Raw genomic sequence first — 20,657 nt, forward strand, 5'->3', positions numbered from 1 at the left:
GAGGCTGTCTCATCCCGGGCGCCACACACGACGGAGGGGGGGGGGGGGGGGGCTTGGCGGGGGCTGGAGCCCTTTGAGTCCAGAGTGTTGCGCGCCTGGTATGTTCAAACCTGCCTCATTTTTCACATCTTAAGGCTGAATTTGTGGAGTGTGGTGGAGTGGAATGCTTTCGTTTTCCACACTAAAGCCCAGGATGGGAAATGCAATCATCTGGCGTTCTCATCTTTTATTTAATATAGTTTTTCAAAGCTGCTGTGATTTACAGTCTCTTGATACTTTGTCCTTTTGTCCGTAAAGCGCTCTAATGCCTTCGGGCTACGTTCGCGCTGTATTAATTTGCATAATTACGTTTTTGCAAAAAATAACCACAACCCAAGAAACTAGTGGGGTGTTTCTGTCATCCCTCTCTGAACTGATGTGACACTTTATGGGCTATTTGCTAATCTTCCTTTTGTAGTTTTGGTAAGGGAAGTCAAAGGACAGACACGGGAAAGAGTCACAGCGTCCCGAAACACACACAAGTTGCACAACCCTGCCCTTTAAGCACTGCCAATGCTAGTGACGTGGCCATTCGCGGTAAAGTGCATTGTGAGCTTTGGACCCGGTCAGATGTCTTTTCCTGTGCTCGTTGGCAGGTCCAGTCAATGACAATGTTCTTTGTGGTAGAGAAGACATAGCCGGTGCGCAGTGGGAATTCGGCCTCGTGACCCGTGCTCTAGAGTGAAAAATTCCTCTGCCTGGGTTGGCAGTGATCTGACTGGCCCTCTCGCTTCTTCTTGGGCGTGACACTAGCGGCGGACGTGAGCGGAGGGAGTGGCGTGCAGGCTGCCAGGCTGAGCTTGGGATCCCTTCACGGCGAGCTGCAACACCGTGGCCCTTTTAGCAGTATGTTGGCTTGCATCGGACTGGGAGGATTTGTAGCAGGGCGGAAATAAAAGTAAATTGCAAACTACCCATTTATTTAGGGTACAGAGGAGAGCATCTACTTCCTAAATTGGGAAAGGTGGGGTGTATACATGACTTGAACATATTTAAGGAGGCACGGCTGTTCATTGAGACCTTCAGGCCGACATGCTTTTCTGAAAGGAACAAGCATTGGCCGCGATTTCGCAAGACGCGCGGCCGCGAGATGCCGGGGAAGGAGGGGGGGGGGGGGGACAGGGGTGAGCAAGACAGAGGCAGAGCGAGGCACGCACGGGAGAGCGAGGAGAAAGCCATATGGCGCATCTGCTCGTAAGCGCGTGCCCACGCACATGCACTGTAGCTCTAGGCTGGCCTGGTAGCACTTTTGAAAACTCACTTACAAAATGTCTCAAAGAGACAGCTTTCGCTGTCCCAGCGAGACCTAAAAAGCTATTGTCAACATGGATGCAGTATTAGGGCAGTTTTCAGATGCTCCAAGGACTGCTGGAGGGTGCAATAGCAACAGCAGGGACTGCCTTTTAATTATGAAGTGAGCAGATGGTGGTCTTGATTTTCCCTCCGGCTGGTCATTCGGTACTCAGTCCCCAGCAGCCCCTGCTCTACAGCTTCACCTTCTGGTTCCCCACTAAATGTGCAGGCCAGAGTGAGCAGGGGGACTGATGTCCATCCCCCGACCCCCTCATCTCTCATTCTGCCAGCCTAGCCTGAAGCACCATAGATCCTCAGAGCCATCGGCTCTGAGGGTGGCAGGGGCATGTCCTGGGCTCACCGGGAGAGCTGTGCTGGTGTGGCAATCAGGACTGAGCTGCCAATTGGCATGGATGTCAGTGTGCAGGAATAGTGGAGGGAGTAACTGTGACTGTACCGGGGAAGGCTTCATCTGGTGCCTTTCTCTGCACACGGGGAGATGTGTTGGTCAAGCCCACCCAATCTCCTTCGTATCAGTGGTTAATGATATATCTTAGTTTTGAAAAAGATAAACAGACTCTAGGCTAGGCTTCTTAAACAGAAAGATGTGGGCAAGGTTTTTGTTTTACAAATGTAATTCATTTCCGCTGGTGTGGCAGGTTTGAAAAAAAAAAACATTTTTGTGTGTAATGATATGCATAGTGTGTGGAGTTATTAGAAGTTTAAGGGGTTACAGCGCTAAGTGCGCAGAGGGCTGAGATTCCAGGCTATAACCCCATAGTAGCTGCATATGCAAATGATCTTTTACTTTATATTCAAGACCCCGAATAAATATTTCACCAGCTCTTAATGAGATTATATGTTTTGGGAGATTCTCTGGCTTGAGGATCAACTGGGGCAAATCCCTAATTTTTCCACTCATTAAATCTACAGAGCAGTGCACCTTGGCTGGCTGAGATTGTTGCCAATAACTATACAGTGGTTGTAAGCAAACTCTCTCACAATATTGATACATGGATTGGAAGCTCGCTGTTCCTATGTGGCAGGGTCTAGACCCCGCTATTTGTTTTAAAATATCCCCATTCCCTACTTTTTTCGTTCACTGGCTGCTATAACTGATGATTAACCTTGCAGGATCCAACTGGTCAACTTTAACACCCCCTGATGAGCAGGGCTGCCTCGCTGCCTCTGATTTTGAGCTTTCTTATTACATTGCACAGTGCCAATTCGCCCACTATTGATAACTGTCCTTCTTGCTTGCCACATTTGTGGTTGGAGAGAGATACGGCTTCACCTCTGTCTCTCGAGGCTGTACGTTTTAGCTCTCCCTCTTGAAAATTCAGCTCTACAGATATGATTGGCTTCCCAGTACATGCATGGAGATGGCTGCATAAAAGCTGTTATACACTCCCCCAACGCGAGTGAGTTTTTGTGCCTGGCTCATGGTGTGTCTTGAGAGAAGGATTGGTGAACAATTGGGAAGGCTGCCAAGAGTCACTATGGGGGACTTGTTTATGACAATAAATTACAGCCACTTTATCAGAACCGTGATTAACAACTGGTTCTTACAGCGCTCGATAAAATCCTGTACTACCAAGTGCGTAGCGCCCTTAGGCATGTCACCGGCTGTGCCGTTGATGAACCTGCCTGCTCCGGCGACATATGTAATATATAATACCAGTCCTGATCATATCACTTCCCAATTGCATGTCGTGGCCAGGCGATGTGGATGCACGGTAGTGATGAGACAGCGACAAGACCTCGCCTGAGATGGCTGCTAGAGATCCAGCGAGATACGGCTGGTTAGCAATAGTTATTCTGTTGCTCAGCCATAAAAATCATTACATGGACTATCAGACAGACTCATACAATTCACGCATATCCAGAGGTTCTATTATACCCTGGCCAGGTTGCATCACTATGGCCTCAGAGAGGAATCGCGTGCTATTGATATCGTGAAGAGGTGGATGACTCTGGACAGATATATTGGAAATGTCTTGGAATTCAAGCTTACCGGAGCACTAGATTTATCGAACTTAGTGAAATGATTGACATCAGTATTGAACTTAATTCCCTGATAACTCAACTGGACTACCTTAAAGGCATACACTTATCTATCAGGTAATTTACTAGCCATTTTTTTATTGTCCAATAGGCTGATTGCAATGAGTTTGGACAGGGGGCCTCTCACTGCTCTCAGTGATTCGTTACACGATCTTACATATTGCAACACTGCATCTGCCAACTGTAGCTACCAAATGCCACCAAAATCTAGGCCTAGAAATATCTGGGCACATCTCGTGCGACGTAATTCGGAAAGTGACCCCACAGGAGGCGAGCGATAATAATGTGTTATTGAGGTTCTAGGAGCTTACTATTGCCTCTCTGAAACTCTACTGGGTCACGCCCAGACGCCCCTACAATCGCTACGCTATGCATCCTGCCCTTTATCTTTTGACTCATAGTATATGCCAAGCTGTAGATACTGTGTAAGTAATCCACTACTTGTGTACTCTGTAACACATTTGCTCTTCCTTCGGTTTGTGTTTACGCTTTTCTGTTAATTTGTAATGGCTGTATTGTTTTTTTAAAACTGTTTTTGGTTTTTAAAGACGTTTGAGGGGTACATGAGGTTTAGCTTGACTCCCGGGTGGACCAGTCACGTCAGAGAAGGGGTGAAGTGGGAGGAAGGTGAGCTACGTCGCTATGAAGGAGATGTACTGACCTAGGTGAGGGAGACGAGCAAGGGCAAGACAGAGGCTTGATCTTTTGTGGTGGGTGGGGATGCTTTGCGTGCGTGCCAACTTTTGGGGAGCACTGGGCCTAAGGTCCCAGCAATATTTTCCTTTGCAAGATCTTCAGATGAGAGGCTCCACCTCTGGAGGCGAATAAACAAGGCTCACGGTGCCGCCCCTGGAACACATGCGTCATCACGTGACACACGTGCTACAAGTGAACGACTTCAAAGCACACTAATGTCTGGCTCTGGAATAGACACAAAGGAACTGTACTCCACGGGGTCTCTCACAGTGAAGGGCATTATGCGTTTAGAAGGCCTCCACTGTTTTAGAGGAGTGTGAACATTTGCCCTCTCACCCTGAGGCAATTTCCTATGGTGCAGATGGATGGGTGTCTGACACTGTGACGACTTCTCAGCTTAGTGCCGGAATCTGTGCAGCATATCTTCTTATTAAAGTGCAATCCATGGATTTCATGTCATGCCATTTACTTAAAACCTCCTTTAATAACACAGCTTAGAAATTATTTTTTTGGCTCTATCAATGTTATGGTGTTACATAAAATTGGTATTCTGTCTATAGATGTGAAGCTCATTTTTGTGAAACAATTGGGATAACTGAATACCAGTGGCTGCTCCTCCGCTAAGGCGAGGAGAATACCCCCTGCTGCTGTGCAGCAGCAAAAGAAAGGAAAAATAAAATGATAATAATGCAATGTTATTATCATTTATTCTTCCCTGCTACGGCAGCATGAGGGCGGGGCTGATCTGCTGACAGAGCAGGGAGGAGAGGTGGGCACACTAAAGTGCGCATAAAGCTTTGACCGGCCTTCTCGGGCCGGCCAAACAGTCATGTGCACTTTAGCATGTTCTCCATGCAGCCTGCATTACAGCCTGCATGGAGGACATACCCAGGCCCCCAGTGCCCGTCTGAGCACCGAACCATGGCTCTCACACCAATCACAACCCTGCATTGCAGCGTTCGGATTGGTTTGCATTGCAGGATGGAGCGGAGGAGATACGACGTGGGACAGAGCGGTGAGGAGGTACGTGAATTTTTCTGTTTTTTAAAATAATACCTCCTTACTCCTTCACACTCCCCTGCTCCAGTACCCCATATCCGTGCTGACCGCCACTGCTGAATATTCAAGTCAGCAACACCTGCCAGACTCATCAAAAAGGTTTTGAACATAGAAGGCAGTGTGTGTGTTGAAGGCTGGGCCCACTTTAAACACCATGGCTCATGCGGAGTGGCAGGGTGATGGATTATAAAAGCCTTGACCAGCCGTCTGAACCATCAAGTGTGGCATAAGCACCCTATTGTCTGGAAAGTAAAAGAAGGCACTTTCTTTTGAGATTAGATTTAGGAAAATACATCCATGTGACTGTCCTTTTTTCAGCCTGCCCAGGGCAGGAGAAACAATGTATTACAGTAAAGACATGGTCACCATAGCAACAGTGGTGCATGCATACAAGTAAACTGCCTAGGGCAGTGCAGGTAGCAGCACAGCAAGCTCCCAAAGCACTTTGGTAGTTAATTATACATTCTGTAGGGCCTGATGGCACATTCATCGAAGGAGCTGTAAACGCGTGACTTTGCATTTCAGTGCAGGTGATGCGGACCACCACACAAAAATGTGTTAGTCTAACCCCTGATGCGTTGTACTTGGCAAGGCTGGCACTACAGGAAGAGGACAGGGCGGTGCGAGAGCAGAAGAGGCATTGAGCAGAGAGGGAAATATATGAGCAGAAGGGGCGGTATGTGAAGAGCAGGCAGGAGCAGAGGTTTAGCAATCAAATTAATGGCATGCTCCAATCCTAAAATTGATCAAATTGCGTACACATTACCAGTGGTAACATACACCATACTCCATTGCCACCTGCTATCCGCCCCAAGTTGTATTAAAAAGGTCTTTTAACCCAGGTCTCATCAATTCTTTTTGTGAATCTGGCTCCCATGGTTGTCGAGTACTTGGTTAGGATATTGAGAGGAGGTGAAAAAGTTATTTTGGTCTGTTAGCCTCTGAGGAGGAGGAGGAAATGACCCATGGGCGGGAGCTAGTTGGTGGTAATTTATTAAAAAGGCTAGTTGTTATGGCTCTTAAGTGCTATGTCAGGCAGTCATATGATCTTATCGCACTCCTGCCTCATTAAAGAAGTCTTTTTCACATTTGGTGTATGTTATAACTGCACTATCTCACTCAGTCAGTGAAAAACAAAAAGGAAAGGAGGAGAGAGAGAGACAGACAAAGAGAGATGGAAGAGAGAAAAGGGAGAACATGCGAGTGAAAGAGACTGAGAGCAAGGGAACAGAAGATGGCATAACTAGCAGAGAGAAAGGGAAAAAGAGAGTGGAAAAGAGCAGTTGGAATGAATGAGAGAATGAAAGAAGGATAGTGAGATAATGGGAGAAAATATGAAAAGGCGGCTTATGTGGTAAAATGCATTTGTATCTCTTTATAAGTTAATTCAATGTCACACTTGGCCACTTGACTCTCTGTTTCCGTGTACACAAGTTAAGTCAACTGGACACACGCAATATTGTGCAGTGACAGTATATTGTCCTAAACGAATACACAAAATATCCCTAGCCCTTCGCAAAGTGTGGTTTCACTCTCCTGCCCCTAAGTCCATTTCGATGTCCTCTTCCCCCTCCAGTGCCATGACGGTTAGCCTCCGCTTGGCTCCACAGAGGTCTCTGTGTTTGAAGCTACCTATCTGTCAATGCTGTACCTCCTCTAGTGCGCATGTGGAAGCTTTGCACAAATGCAAACTAACGTGCTTGTATTTCTATCCTCCTTGCTTGTAGACCCTTACCTTTGCAGATAGGCTCGCTGTCATTCCAGTGGGGGTTGGAGGAGTCAATGCACTCAATGACAGATGGGCCCTGCTCAAGCATGTAGCCAGGGCTGCAGGCAAACTCCACAAGCGTGCCCACGTGGTACTGAAGGTCTGACGTGGTGAAGTTTCCGTGAGCTAGAAATGGGCCGTAGCAGCGGTCCTCATCAAAGGCTATGGGAAGAGAGTGTAAAACCAAAGGAAGATGGGACAGCAAGAGAAAATTAGTTGTGACTTTTCACCATGTACCATGCTCATATTTCTTTTGAACATTATTATAGCTCAGACCACAAACTAAACTGCCTCTGTGAGCTATGGATACTATGTACTTGGTTGAAAGATATCACCACAATAGCTACTGTCCTCTATCTCACCATTCCCTTCCACCTACCTTCCTCACTTAACCTGACTGCTGTCTGTCTGTACTCCAATGTTCACTCATTCCTGGGAGACTATTAATATATTCAGACTCACCAACACTAGGATCCACTCTACCGACAGTCCTCAAACATCCCCCACTCTTCCACCGCCTTCCTTCACCTTGAATGATGTAAAGGACCTTGACCTACTCACCCAATAAAAACCACCCAATATGTCACAGAACTACACCATTTAGATGATTTAACAATCAGGAGGAACATTGCGGCTGTGAGAAGAGGACGGTTGCTGTGCAGTCCCAGATCACGTTGATGAATAGCTAGCTTTGATGACAGAGTTTCACTTGGAGATGTGGGAAAAACTTGGTATTGTGAGCGAGGCTGAAGCTTCTGTGTGTGCTGGGACTGAGTGGCGGCGCTGCACATCGTGGGCAGTAGAGCAAGGGTGCTCTGAGAAAGGTGAGAGACGCAAGACTATATAAGTAATTTGAAGAGGCATTCATGCAAGGTGGAACATGATTGTGTATGTCAGTGAGATACAGCCCACAAGAGTGGAGCAAGAGATCTATTGAGGAAGGATTGTAACAGAGAAGGGCAGCAGAAAGGGCTTCCCCTGGAAAATGCACAGAATAAGGACCAAGTGACAACATGTGTTACCAAGGCATAAAACCTAAAGCTAATATAATAACACAAGTGGGAGGGAACCTCAACTTCAAGTTTGACTTCCATTTGATGCTGTGGGATTGATATTAAATTAATCTTATTAAAGTTAATGTTAAAAATTAACTTTGTAGTATTAAGTATAGAACTTGCTTGCAAGGGTGAATGCAGAATATAAATGTACATCATACCTTATCCTCTGTTTCGGAGTAAAAAGTTGATGAACATTACATTGCAAAGGGTATCCTCTGCGTGGGCATTAATAAACAAACTTCAAGTACAGTTAGAACAGCAATTTGACAATAAAGTCAAGGGTGCATCTGGAGACTTTTAAATTACTCATAGCTATTGGTTATCTTCAGACTACCATTTAAGAGAACAGAATCTCTTTTTTTCTCAGTGGAGGAAAACACTTCTCAAACCTGAAACTTTTTTACATGAGGCAGGTTACAAGGTAGGACCCCAGGCTGTGTGGTTCCAGCATATTACTTCTCCAAACATTTCATAATTTCTTAAAGAGATCTGTAGGAAAGTTGAGATGAATAATGGACAGGATAGGTATATGGACAATTACTTGGGGAAGATTTCTTAAGAGAGGACATTAACAACAGCTTATCTGACAACTTCCAGAATAATGGAAGACTGGTCAATCCCCTAGTGATATATGATGTGTCTACAATTTATGAAGGAGCTTGGAAATAAAATAAAAACAAAAAAGAGGAGCTTGGAAAGTCAGTATAAAGAGATACAGAATGAGATTATGACTTTAGAGATTTTTCAAGTCTCCTTTAGTTAAGTACACAGTTAATTTAGGCTTGGGAGTCAGAGACAAAAAAGTGTTTAAACATGGAGAAAAGAGTGGGGCCCATCTGGCCCGGCCAATAAAGACCCATGAGGTTAAAATGGCGCAGACAGCATGCTTGACTCAAGCAGGAACATGGTATCTAGAACAGTAGATCTTCTAAGAACATTTTAAGATTATTATATACATTTGTATTTAGAAGAGTTTGCTGCCCAAATACTAGGAACAGAGGACGGGTGGAAAGAATAGCTGCACATGCCAATTCCAGGTGATGACCATTACCCACCAGTTAAAGGGGGGGGGGGGGCAGGTGTTTCAGAGGTAATTCTATTGGGAGTACATAAATCTGCTACAGTCGCTGGTGCCATACTGCAACTAACAATATATCTGTTTAATGTTTTGCATTGGTTAAGGGCACTAAACTCTTTTCAGCAGGAATTAGTAGGAAATCAACAGCAAGGACTCTTCCTACCATCTGATATTGATTATAAAATACAGAAAAAAACCACTTTCTAAATTTCTTACCGACGGATTAAGCAAAGTTATTGGTTCTGTAAATCATGTTGATTAAAAGGGCTAAATGCCTACCAGGCATCTTGCTTCACAGACATCTACTAGTTTGTGCAATAGATGAATTGGCCATGTATAATCTCCATTCAGTACATGTTGGCAACAGCAACAAATTCAGAAGACAAAATGCAGTTCTCTTTTGGTACACAACTGCCTTTCTAGTTTTAAATGCTTTTCATATCACATCCATTTGAATGTTGAGTGGCATGTGGCAGTGGGGCCTGTTTTCCTTGCTATTTAGCTTCACAGGAGAACTATTCGGTAACAGGTAAGGTTTTCGCACAACTTATATTTCAAAATTTACAGCTTAAATTAAGCTTGTATGTAGATAACTTCATCTATACATCAACTTCATCAATGCATTGGGGATGCAGGGTGATGACTTCAAAATAAGTGCATTAAATATTTTGGAATCACATTAATTGAAGATCTGGAGAGGCTAGCAATTTCTGACCTGGGAAGGGTACATAGCAATGCTAAGGCGCTCTTAGTCATTAATATTAGGAATAGGTTTAGGGAAACAAACACAAGTGTCTGTGGCTCCCTTGCTAGATTTGGTTACAGTTTGCATGAATGTTCTAATGATTTTCATGATAAGATGTACAATTTAATAATTCAACAGTTAGTGTGATTGAAACATAATAACAACCTATTAATAATATTAAAGGAAAAGTGTTGTTTTGTATTAATGATGGTGTGTGTGCGTGTGTGGGTGTGTGTGTGTATTAGAAGTGGGTGAGCCACTGAAAGCTGGAGCATATTGGAATGTCGAGGCCATAACGAGCCAAGCCATCATGCTGCTCCTGCCTACCTCTACGGGGGATGTGGTGTTATGGCCTGAGCTGCCGACTGTTGAGCTGTGAAACTAGGTTTGGGTTTCAGCATCAGCTCAAAATCATGTGATTAAGGGCAAATCACTTAATCTGCCTGTGCATATGAAAAATTCATGTGATCTTGTGTAATGTAACTAGTGCTCATGTAAAGTGCTCTAGTACCTTCGGGTCGAATGCGCCCTGTATTTTAAAGACTGCAGAAGAATGCCTTAAGATGTCAAAACAGAGCCTTAACATAAGGAAAGACAAATAGACAACAATTTACTGGCTAATGTGAAAAGAGTCAAACCAAAAAATCTGGATAAATGCTTAAATTTTGTGAGCTTAAGCAAACATTTTATATCAACAAAACTCTTTTTTCTTCAATATCACATCTGAAAGCACCTTTGAATATGTTAGCTCCGACTACCAGTTGTACAAATCACTTTTATTAGGTACTTCTCAAAGCAGTGCTATAATGTGCCCTATTAATGTCAAAACTTCCATGTGCTAAAGATATTTTTTTTCAGCTTTGAAGAGAGTTTATCATATTTCACGTGGTTTGTTGCATGATTTACATAACACATATTTTCAGGGCACGGCTCGTGCATGGGCTATAAGATCTGCGCCAGACCCTCAGCCCAACTTTAGCTCAGCTCTTCCGGTCAATTTGCTAGCTCACTCACTTCTAATGTCTATGTATTACTAATAAACAGATGCAAGAAAACTATATTGTCCCACAGCACCTTTGAAGATGAACATATGGTGATATGACCATCTGAAGTCCAGCAAAACATATTTTGTCTTTATATGTTCCGCAGGCACTCCATGTCTCTTTTCACAGTTACATATTTAACATGTAAAACATTACTAGTTTTAATTGACCCTCCATTGTGCTTTGGGCAACTTCAATATTCCTTTCTATCTTTAGTTAAACTAATTTGAGATGATGCACTTCCTGCTTGGACAACACCACCAGACACAACTTGCATAAACTTAGATTTCGAGGAGGGAGAATTTGTTAGGCACGAAAGTCTTTCTCTAGGGACGTGAGAGAATGATTTCTAGCTTCATAGAACTTTCTTTTTGAGAGGCTAGGGATCTAGAAACAAAAATCTTCTCTGAGGAGAATTTGAAGGAAGCGGTTTCTATCAAGACTAACCTTCGTATCGCAGGCTGAGGAGAAGAGGTACTGCAGGATTTTCAGAGATCAGCTCCACATACAGGGACTGGGCATCACTCAATAGGCCACGCTCTGGAACGTCATCAATGTCAGAGTCAAAGATCAGAGGGGAGTGTTGACTGCTCCCACTGCGGATCACCAACCTGGACAGGACAATGAAGACAGAGAAAGGGTAAAATACATATGGGAAGTACGTGATCACGGAGGACACAGGGGTGGGTAGAAAAGGGCAATAGAAAGTTGTGAACGAGTAGGGAAGAGGGAGAGAAATGAGAGGAAGATGAGGATAAAGAAGGGGAATGGGACGGGAGTGGGTAGAACGATGAAGGCGTGCAAAAGTTGAGAAATGTTGAAAAAAGGCAGATGATGGGTGCAGGTGCAGCATAAAAGGGTGAGTTAGGAACCAGAGGGAGGGAAAGGAAAGTAACCTAGATGGGGTATGAGAGATATAGAGCTTAGAAATAAAGAAAATACTGGAGGCTAGACACTCAGAGAGGTGGTGCATGAACTATGCGAGCATTATGGCATGTTGGATTCTAGAAGAGTCTAGACCCATCAAATAAGAGACTGGTGGCATATTGTGTACAAAGAAAGATGGGAGCACTCTGGGGGCATATTTACAAGAAAATGATGCAGCACGATGCTGCAAGCCATCTTGCTGCACCGAACTGTGTCAATAGGAAAGCATAGGAATGTGTTGTATTTACAACAATACGACACATCCCTGTGCTTTCTTCTGCGCTGGTGCTCGAAAGGCTGCCTAGAACCAATGTAGGAACCCTTGCACCATGGTGCAAGGATGCCTACGTTGCAGGGATAATTGTTTTTGTGCAGGAAGGAACACCTTCCTGCACAAAAACAATAATGGACAGCATTTTCCTCCTTCTATATGTGCAGCAGAATGCAGGACACAGAAAGAGGAAAGAAATAGGCAAAATAAAGGTATTTCTCATCGTTGCACCACTTTTACGCCGCCCCTGAGGAGACATTAGAATATGACGCATTCCCAGTTTTATGAAACCTTGTAGATCTGGGAATGCATCAGAATCTATGGGTGTTGATGGGAACACCTACAGCAACACCCATGGACCCTCCCCTTTCACGCAGAGTAATGCATGAAAGGGGGGCATGTTTACAAGGCCATGAAAAGCCATGCATGATGGCTCTGCGTGCTCTTGTAAATATGGGCTACCACACTGTGCCATCGGAGTGTCAAAAAAGTGACACTCCAGTGGCAAAAGGGGCTTGTAAATATACCCCTGGGTTCTAGGGCTTAATGGAACCTTAAGCTTGCTTGCTTTGGAAAATCACATAAAAAACGTTCTATAGTGAAACAATTTGACTCTAGTGGCTCTGAGCACTAGATGGGCTGTTTACAAGTGTTCAGAACACAGAAACAAGGGATTGTTACTTGTCATTGTCCTCATCCAGTGAGACTCTTTCAAAATGCAGGTGCAGCCTCTGGTTTTCCGACGCTTCAATCAGCCAATGGCAGGTCAAATTGTTGCCGTGGTTCCTGGTAAGGTCAGGGGACACTAGACGTCCTAGTGTAGCATTCCGGATGGTGCCTCCGCAGGACGCTGTCAGAAGGTATAAGGTGAACATTAATTGAGTAGGTTTGTAGTTTTTACCGAATACAGTACAGAGTAACATTGCCAAATCTTTGTCCCCAAACTGCAACTCCAAGTCACTATCAAAGCAAGGTTTGGCCTCTTGCATGTCTTGTTAGGAAAATAGTGTGTGTTGAGGGGACAGATGCATTCTGTCATCTTCCTCCTTCTGAAAGTAGAAAAATATTCACATGACAAATAATCTCTCCATAATTTAATTAGGAATCCCCACGGTTCCTATCACAATATAAAAGTTTTATGTTGTGTTGCACAGGGATGCCAAATGCAAAAAAAAAGGATTTCTCAAATTAAAGGTTTGTTGGTAGGGTTCTGTCAATAGGCTGGCATTGATCATGATGGTAAAAAGAAGCACACAGAAACGGTGTTGTATACCGGGGCTTGCTTGCAATGGTATGAGAGAAGATGGGAGAGAGAGAAAGATAAAAGGGAATGTCTATCAGAAAGAGAGAAAGAATATTTGTGTGTGTTGGTCCTAAAATGGGCTGGAATCACCAGGCCATCACATACTTACAATCACTGAACACCCAGCAACACTCAGACCTGCCAAAGAGGGTTCGCTTGTGTTTACAGTGAAAGTGTATAAACACTCCAGGCTTTACTTGCTACTTTGGGAGAGATTTCTTGATTTCCGTGGTACACTCAGCTGAGCACCCTGTCCACAAACCTGGAACAGTCGTTCAGTGAAGGTAGCGCTGACCATCACTGCACTAAGGAGAGGTATGAGTGGATTAGAAAGACAGTTGTGGTTGACAAGGTGGATCTTCAGATATAACCAGCAGGGCCTCCAGCAAGTCACCAGTGGTCTCAGTGCTGCTTTATCTTTGTAAACCATGGGCACTGGACCGCTGGTGTGACGCCTGTCCATTCTCACCACTCCGTTGATCCACACGCTAGATACACATCTACGCCAGCTAAGGACAGTCTAACTGGGTTTTGGGTGGACCAAAACTCTTTGACTAAAGTCAAAATTATGCTTGTAGTATCTTCTGAACTATGAGATTTTTTAATTGATGATTAGCTATTACTCTATTTCAATCTTGTACTTTTGACTGTGAATCGCTTTCGAAGATGTCACACGTACATGTTGTTTGCCATAAATCTATAGGTTAATATTGAAGTCTAAGTAGGAATGTGTTCAATATGTGCATACACCCCACTGAAACATTCTGTGAGATGTTTACATTCCTTTTACTTTCTGTACCAACATAATGGAATTGTTTTCTCACCTCACGTTGGGTATGTCTGTTCTCTATTACTAATGTTCTATGTCGTTGTTGTTTCCTGAATGACATAAGCTACTATGTGTGTGTGTATATTTGTGTTGATGTATACTGGTGTGAGTCTTATGTTATCCTTTGTAGGATGAATATTTATATATAGGTACACTTTTTATCATATTACAGCCCTGAAGAAGTCCGCATGTATATGGACGAAATGCGTTGGCTGACCCCCCTTCTTTTGATATATGCAACAATAAAGAGAGGATTTTCAACTATCATTGCATTACTGTGGATATATTGAGATACATATTTGTATGTGCAAAAGTGGTGCACCTTGGCTTGCTTTGTTTTTTCTTTTACCTAATCTAGGTTGACACATTTTGGGCAGAGGGTGTCTGCATTGTGTGCACACATGGGCATACTTAAAATCTTTGCTCTAACAGATACTTAGTTTGGGAGATATCAGGGAGATATCAGTTGTCGGTGTGGCATTTTGTTGGTCTACTGCCTGTTGCTTTTTGTTTCATATCTTCTGAACTATATAAGTGGCAGATGTAGATGGCCTTGTAAAGATGTGTCAAGTCATAGCGGCCAACAAGTGAAAAGTAGATTCCTATTTTGCTTAGGATATGTGCTTGAGTTGTCTGGCTTCCATGGTGGATGAAATGGTTGAGAGTGACTGTTCTGATATATACTCAGAAGAAAAGAGGGGAGAAGATGTAGCCTTGCGGCTGGTGCGGTCGTCGTCGAAACTGGGGAACCGGGTTTGAGTCTCAGCTACACCGCTCAACATACTGTGATTCTGGGCAAATCACTTAATCTCCGCGTGCCTAAGAAAAAAATGAATGTGTCCTTGTATAACGAAACTGGTGCTTTGTAAAGCGCTCTGATACCTGATTTATCGGGTCTAGTTCGCGCTATATAAAACTTCCCAAAATAAAAAAATTTAAATGGGTTTTGGCTTTCAGCAAGGAGATGACTGTCAGCTTCAGTGCAATTTAATAACAGCAAGACAATAAGAATGTGCAAAGGCCTTGTATATATTCCCACTGTAACTTATAGAACCAAAACCAAATGTATTCAAGTTCCATGGGTGGGAATGAGAGAATTATTCAAAAAGGGAGATCGAAACTGCCCCGCACACTACAGACCCATCTCCTTGCTGGATTCTTTGATTAAGGTGGTGGGTTGTATTGTGTTAGACAGACTACAGGAGTGGGCAGACTGTAATAATATCTTGACTGACTTCCAATATGGTTTCCGCCAGGGTGTTGGGACCGTAGAGCAGGCCATTAACCTGAACCGGGGAACATCCTTAACATCGCGGTTAGTACACCGCGATGCAGTTAAATCGCAATTGTTACAACGACTTCGATGTTACCACGCCATGCCATTACAACGCAAGTCTTTACATCGACTTGCGCTAGATGGCGTGCTAACATTACAAATAGTGTCGTTTACTATCCCAACACCTTCCCTACTGTTAAGTGGACTGGAGTTGGAATAATTAATTACACTTTACTAATGTTAGCACGCAATCTAGTGCAAGTCGATGTAAAGACTTGCGTTGTAAAGGCATGGCGTGGTAACATCGCAGTCGTTGTAACTACCGCGATGTAACGGTACGCGTTGTACTCACTCGCGTTGTAACATCATACATCCACCTGAACCTGTTAGTGAGCAAATACACACAAATAAAAGGGGGTAATTTGTTCTTGGCGTTTGTGGACATATCCTCCGCATTCGATTTTGTGGTCCACGATAAACTTTGGTCTATTATGACCTCCATGGGCGTTGACTGTGCCATCATTAACTTTCTTAGATATTTATATTCAACGAGTTCTGCCAAGATCAGATATGATATGAACGGTGAATGTACAAGCCCAGTCGACATCAAAAAGGGGGTCCACCAGGGGTGTGTGCTCGCGCCTTTCTTATTTAATTTCTATATCAATGGCCTGGGTGCTACCCTTGTGGACTCATGTATGGACCTGGCCCAAATTGGCAACAGGCCAGTACCAGTATTACTGTATGCTGATGATGCGGTGCTTATGGCCCGTACACCTAATGCACTTCAACATCTTTTAGATAAATTTGTTAATTTTATGGAGAATCTGGGTCTTTTAATTAACATAGGTAAAACGTTTGTAATGAAAGCTGGCCGTAAGTCAGCTAAGGGACGCAACATTTTAATAGGAAAAGAGACTTTACCTCAAACACTAACTTTTTCGTACTTAGGAATAATGTTTGATAGTAATGGTAACTGGAAAAGTGCCGTAAAATTAAGAAGAATGCTAAGAAGAATGCAGTTCCTCAGATCAATTGCGAGTTTGAGTAACTTTTCCAGGAAACTGGGTCGTAAACTCACTAGGGACATGTTGAGCATTTATAACGCAAAATGCCAGTCAATAGCTATGTACGGTTCTGAATTGTGGGGACATGTAGATGTTGAGTCTCTACAGCTGGTAAAAAATGGGTTTCTTAAAAATCTGTTAGGGCTGCCTAAAAGCTGTTCTAACTTTGTCTGTCACACAGAATTGGGTTTAATCTACTTGGAGGACCTGATAAGGGTGCAGCCAGTCCTCCTATGGCACAAGTTATGGACATCGGATCACACGAGTTTTAATAGAGCCATTTTACAGGATTGCTGTGGCGCTGATCATGCAATGAAAATAACATGGTTGAAATATGTAAAAAATGTCATGCATGATATTTGTCACCCTGAATACTATGCAAAGCCTGAATCCTTACTGCATATATCCAGAGAATCATTAAAAAGAGTATGTCTGAACAACCAGGAGGAAAAAAGATTAACATTTGAACTTGTGAAGCCCACCGCACTACATAATCAAATGATATTGACCTGCTATACGATACAACCGTATTTAATCGGTGTTTTAAATGCCCAACATAGATTTGTTTTGACACGCTTCAGACTGGATATTTTTCATCGCTTGACTAGTTTCCCTAATAGAAATAATTGGCCTCGTCGATTAATATGTTGTCCTTGTGACCAGATCTCAAGACAATCAACCATTCATGTATTGTTTTTTGTAAATTTTATTCGGATTTAAGGACTACTTTTATCAAGCCTTTATTGAAATCCTTTAACTTCAGACAATGTAGACCGGCCTATATATTTTTACAACTGCTTCCGGATTTGTTTACTTGTGTGGTAGTGGCAAGGTTTTTGAGGTCCGTGATTACCAGAAGGAAGTTTTTAACTGATGCATCTTAAATTTGTAAATGTATTTAATTGACTCGGTGTTTAATGATTTGAATAACTTTCTCTTTTTAAATTTGTATTGAACTGCAAACTTTTATGATTCTTTCTATGAATCGAATAAAGTCAAATTGATTTGAATTGAATTGAGATAATTAGCGATACCTGAACAACTAATGGGGTGTAACCTGGGGACTTTCTGTGAGAAACGAAGAGAGGAGGAGCGGGAAATAAAAACTTCAAGGTCAGAACAGATCAAAAATGTAGAGTAGCAAAAACATGGCTACCTAAGTTCAGGAGCGGCCCATGCAGGTAAGAGCAGTGGAGCGGGGCGGGGGCATTTGACACATGAGGCAGAGGGAAAATAAGAAAAATTATAAATTTCCCCTTGCCGTCGTCTATCGAATCCCCCCCCACCCCGCCCCACTGTTCTTACCTGCATGGGCCGCACCTGCCTAAGTTGTAGAGTGACATGACAAAGGGAGATAAAAATGGATACAAGACGGTGTTACAATAGAAAGAAGAGAAATTCTAAAAATTTGTATGAACAGGGCCGTTCCTATTCGAGGGCGTCTAAAAAAAGTTTCCCATCGCACCTCCATTGGGGGCTCTAATCATGAACCAACTGATTATTGTTTCTACCAAGTGACAAAATGTGGGGAGCAGTACAAAATGTACCTCAGCGAAGGTACCAGAATTCCTAAGGATGAGACTGGATGTGAAGTTGATGTGGTTTTGGCCACGGTTAAAAACCAGTCCCGTATAATATTAATAATCCTCCAGTGATCAGTAGAATACTTCAAATGGTCGATAAACAAAGGTATGGAATATTTAATATGTTCTGTGCAGAGTCAGTGTTAGTAGCACTAATAAAGGTGCAAAAAAAGAACAAGAAATTGATACTTTAAAAACCAGGAAAGCATGTCAATTGGTGTTTTAAAAGTTCAGATTATGTAACCTTTCAATTGTTTTCGAAATCAATATTTATTTTTTATACAGCCTTGTTTTTATTTGTAAGATTACATGTATTGTGTCCTTTCATGTCTTAATCATATTTTGACGGTGTGGCTTCTAGTCATATATGACTAATCAGGACAGGCATTCCTGTGAAACCTGGTTTTCTTCTACAGTTCTTGTAACTTTTTATTATCAAAATGATTTCACGTTGGAAACTGATTTGTCTACAACTGCTGGAAAGGGCAGTGGGTCATATTGTCACTGCCAGGTATGTAAGCATATTCATGAAGCAGTATCACAGCATACCGCTGTCAGACTTCATAAACTAAGGGTCTTGTGACACTGGCAGTCCTTTCATGACATACTAAGTTATGATTTTTCTTGAATATCTTGATTGAAATAGCTCGCCTACTTGCTTTTCGGTGTATTTCAGCTTTGCTAACTTAATTATTACATTGCTGTTACAGTTAATAGACATGCATATATTTTACAAACTCATTAATACATAATTATTACACATTACTAGCTGTTCCCTGAGGATAAACACAAAAATTCGGAGTTAATAGGGGTAATTGATAAACTGCACCCATAAGTGTACAATGAAAAACGTGAGTAAAGAGACAGACATATGAACAGGTTTGGACAGCCACAGATAAAGAGACATTCAACATGAAGACAGACAGACTCATGCTGAGAGATCAATCTAAACACGGACAAACAAAAGACTCATATAGACAGAGAGCTAAAGATAAGGGGAGGCAGACACGTATTGTCATACGGATGTATGACGTTACAATGCATGCTTTTACAACGCATGCTGTTACAACAAATTTTTTACAACGCAAATGCTGTGACAACGCAAGTCTTTACAACGCAAGTCTTTACATCGACTTGCAGTAGATGGCGTGCTAACATTAAAAAAGGGTAATTTACTATTCTAACTCCAGTCCACGTTGCAGTAGGGAAGGTGTTTGGATAGTAAACTACACTATTTTTAATGTTAGCACGCCATCTAGTGCAAGTCGATGTAAAGACTTGCGTTGTAATGGCATGCGTTGTCACAGCATTTGCGTTGTAATAGTTTCGTTGTAATGGTAGTGCGTTGTAAAAGTTGCGTTGTAAAGGTTGTTCCCCTTGTCATACAGACGTGGCATACAGAGAGACGTACACGGAAAGGACATCTTATGAAAGAGACAGGTTTTTCGCTATAGAGACAGACAGACACATGGATACTTAGATAAACTTATGGACAGGCGTGTGAAACAGGAATTTGTACTCAATGACATAGGAACAGACCAAAATCCATTTAGACAGGTTTATATATATATATATAGGCAGGCAGGCAGGCCGGCAGGCAGGCAGGCAGGCAGGCCGGCAGGCAGGCAGGCAGGCAGGCAGGCAGGCAGGCAGGCAGGCAGGCAGACAGACAGACAGACAGACAGACAGACAGACAGACAGACAGACAGACAGACAGACAGACAGACAGACAGATAGATAGATAGATAGATAGATAGATAGATAGATAGATAGATAGATAGATAGATAGATAGATAGATAGATAGATAGATAGATAGATAGATTAGAAAGGCAGATATATGGGTAGACAGAGGAAAAGACTGACATAAGGGCAGACTGTGAGGTCTGGTGGTGGACCCAAGTGACACTGTGTCTGATGGTATCCTTTTGATTGGTGTGGGATCGTTGTCTTCTCATGATACCATGTTGCTGCCTAGCCGAGTACTAAACACTGCTGGAGAGGGTTACAGACTAATTATACCTCACAGTTGCTATAGAAGATTACCATCTACCACTAACCAGGTAATGATGCCATTGGTAGTTGGTGGCACATCACCGTCATAAACGAGCACAGGCGTTTTTTACATGCAGCCGTGAGAAGAAGGCTGAGCATTGGCCCTCTCTATGTGCATTGCCACAGTCTTTCATAATGGAGGCCTCACGCGCCAGCCGGCGTAAATATGTCTCTGAGTGTGCATGTGCGTGCGTGCATGTGTGTGTGCATGTGCTTGTTAGTGTGTGTGGGTGTGTGTGCACAGATGAGGAGCGGTTGTACCACTTCCTGTTGTCCCCAGCTCCGTAGTCCTGAGACGTGCAACACTACCATTGGGGAGGTGTGAAGACCACATTGGTAGCTGTTCCCTCTCTTTCCTCCTGCATGTAACAGATGCTCCGTTTCCCTCCTCGGTAAGGAGTCACTGTAGATGACTTTTGTGGGCCACTGAGTTCGTTCCACCAAAGCTACAATGAAGCAGACACAACCCTTTGTGGGTCACTGTGCTGGACTAAGCAAGTTCTAT

The 20,657-nt window shown here is 43.1% G+C and overlaps 1 protein-coding gene across 1 annotated transcript in view; it reads right to left on the reverse strand.

The window, feature by feature from the left end:
- Positions 1–20,657, reverse strand: part of SEZ6L2 (seizure related 6 homolog like 2) — a 256,811-nt gene that overhangs the window by 78,740 nt on the left and 157,414 nt on the right. The window contains exons 7-9 of the mRNA XM_085614538.1: positions 12,723–12,891; positions 11,291–11,454; positions 6,887–7,081 (exon numbers count right to left, since the gene is read on the reverse strand). Of these exons, the coding sequence (XP_085470664.1) occupies positions 6,887–7,081; positions 11,291–11,454; positions 12,723–12,891 (528 nt within the window). The remainder of the gene's footprint in view (positions 1–6,886; positions 7,082–11,290; positions 11,455–12,722; positions 12,892–20,657) is intronic.

The sequence above is a fragment of the Triturus cristatus genome, chromosome 7 (genome assembly GCF_964204655.1).
Source record: "Triturus cristatus chromosome 7, aTriCri1.1, whole genome shotgun sequence".
Classification (NCBI taxonomy): Eukaryota; Metazoa; Chordata; class Amphibia; order Caudata; family Salamandridae; genus Triturus; species Triturus cristatus.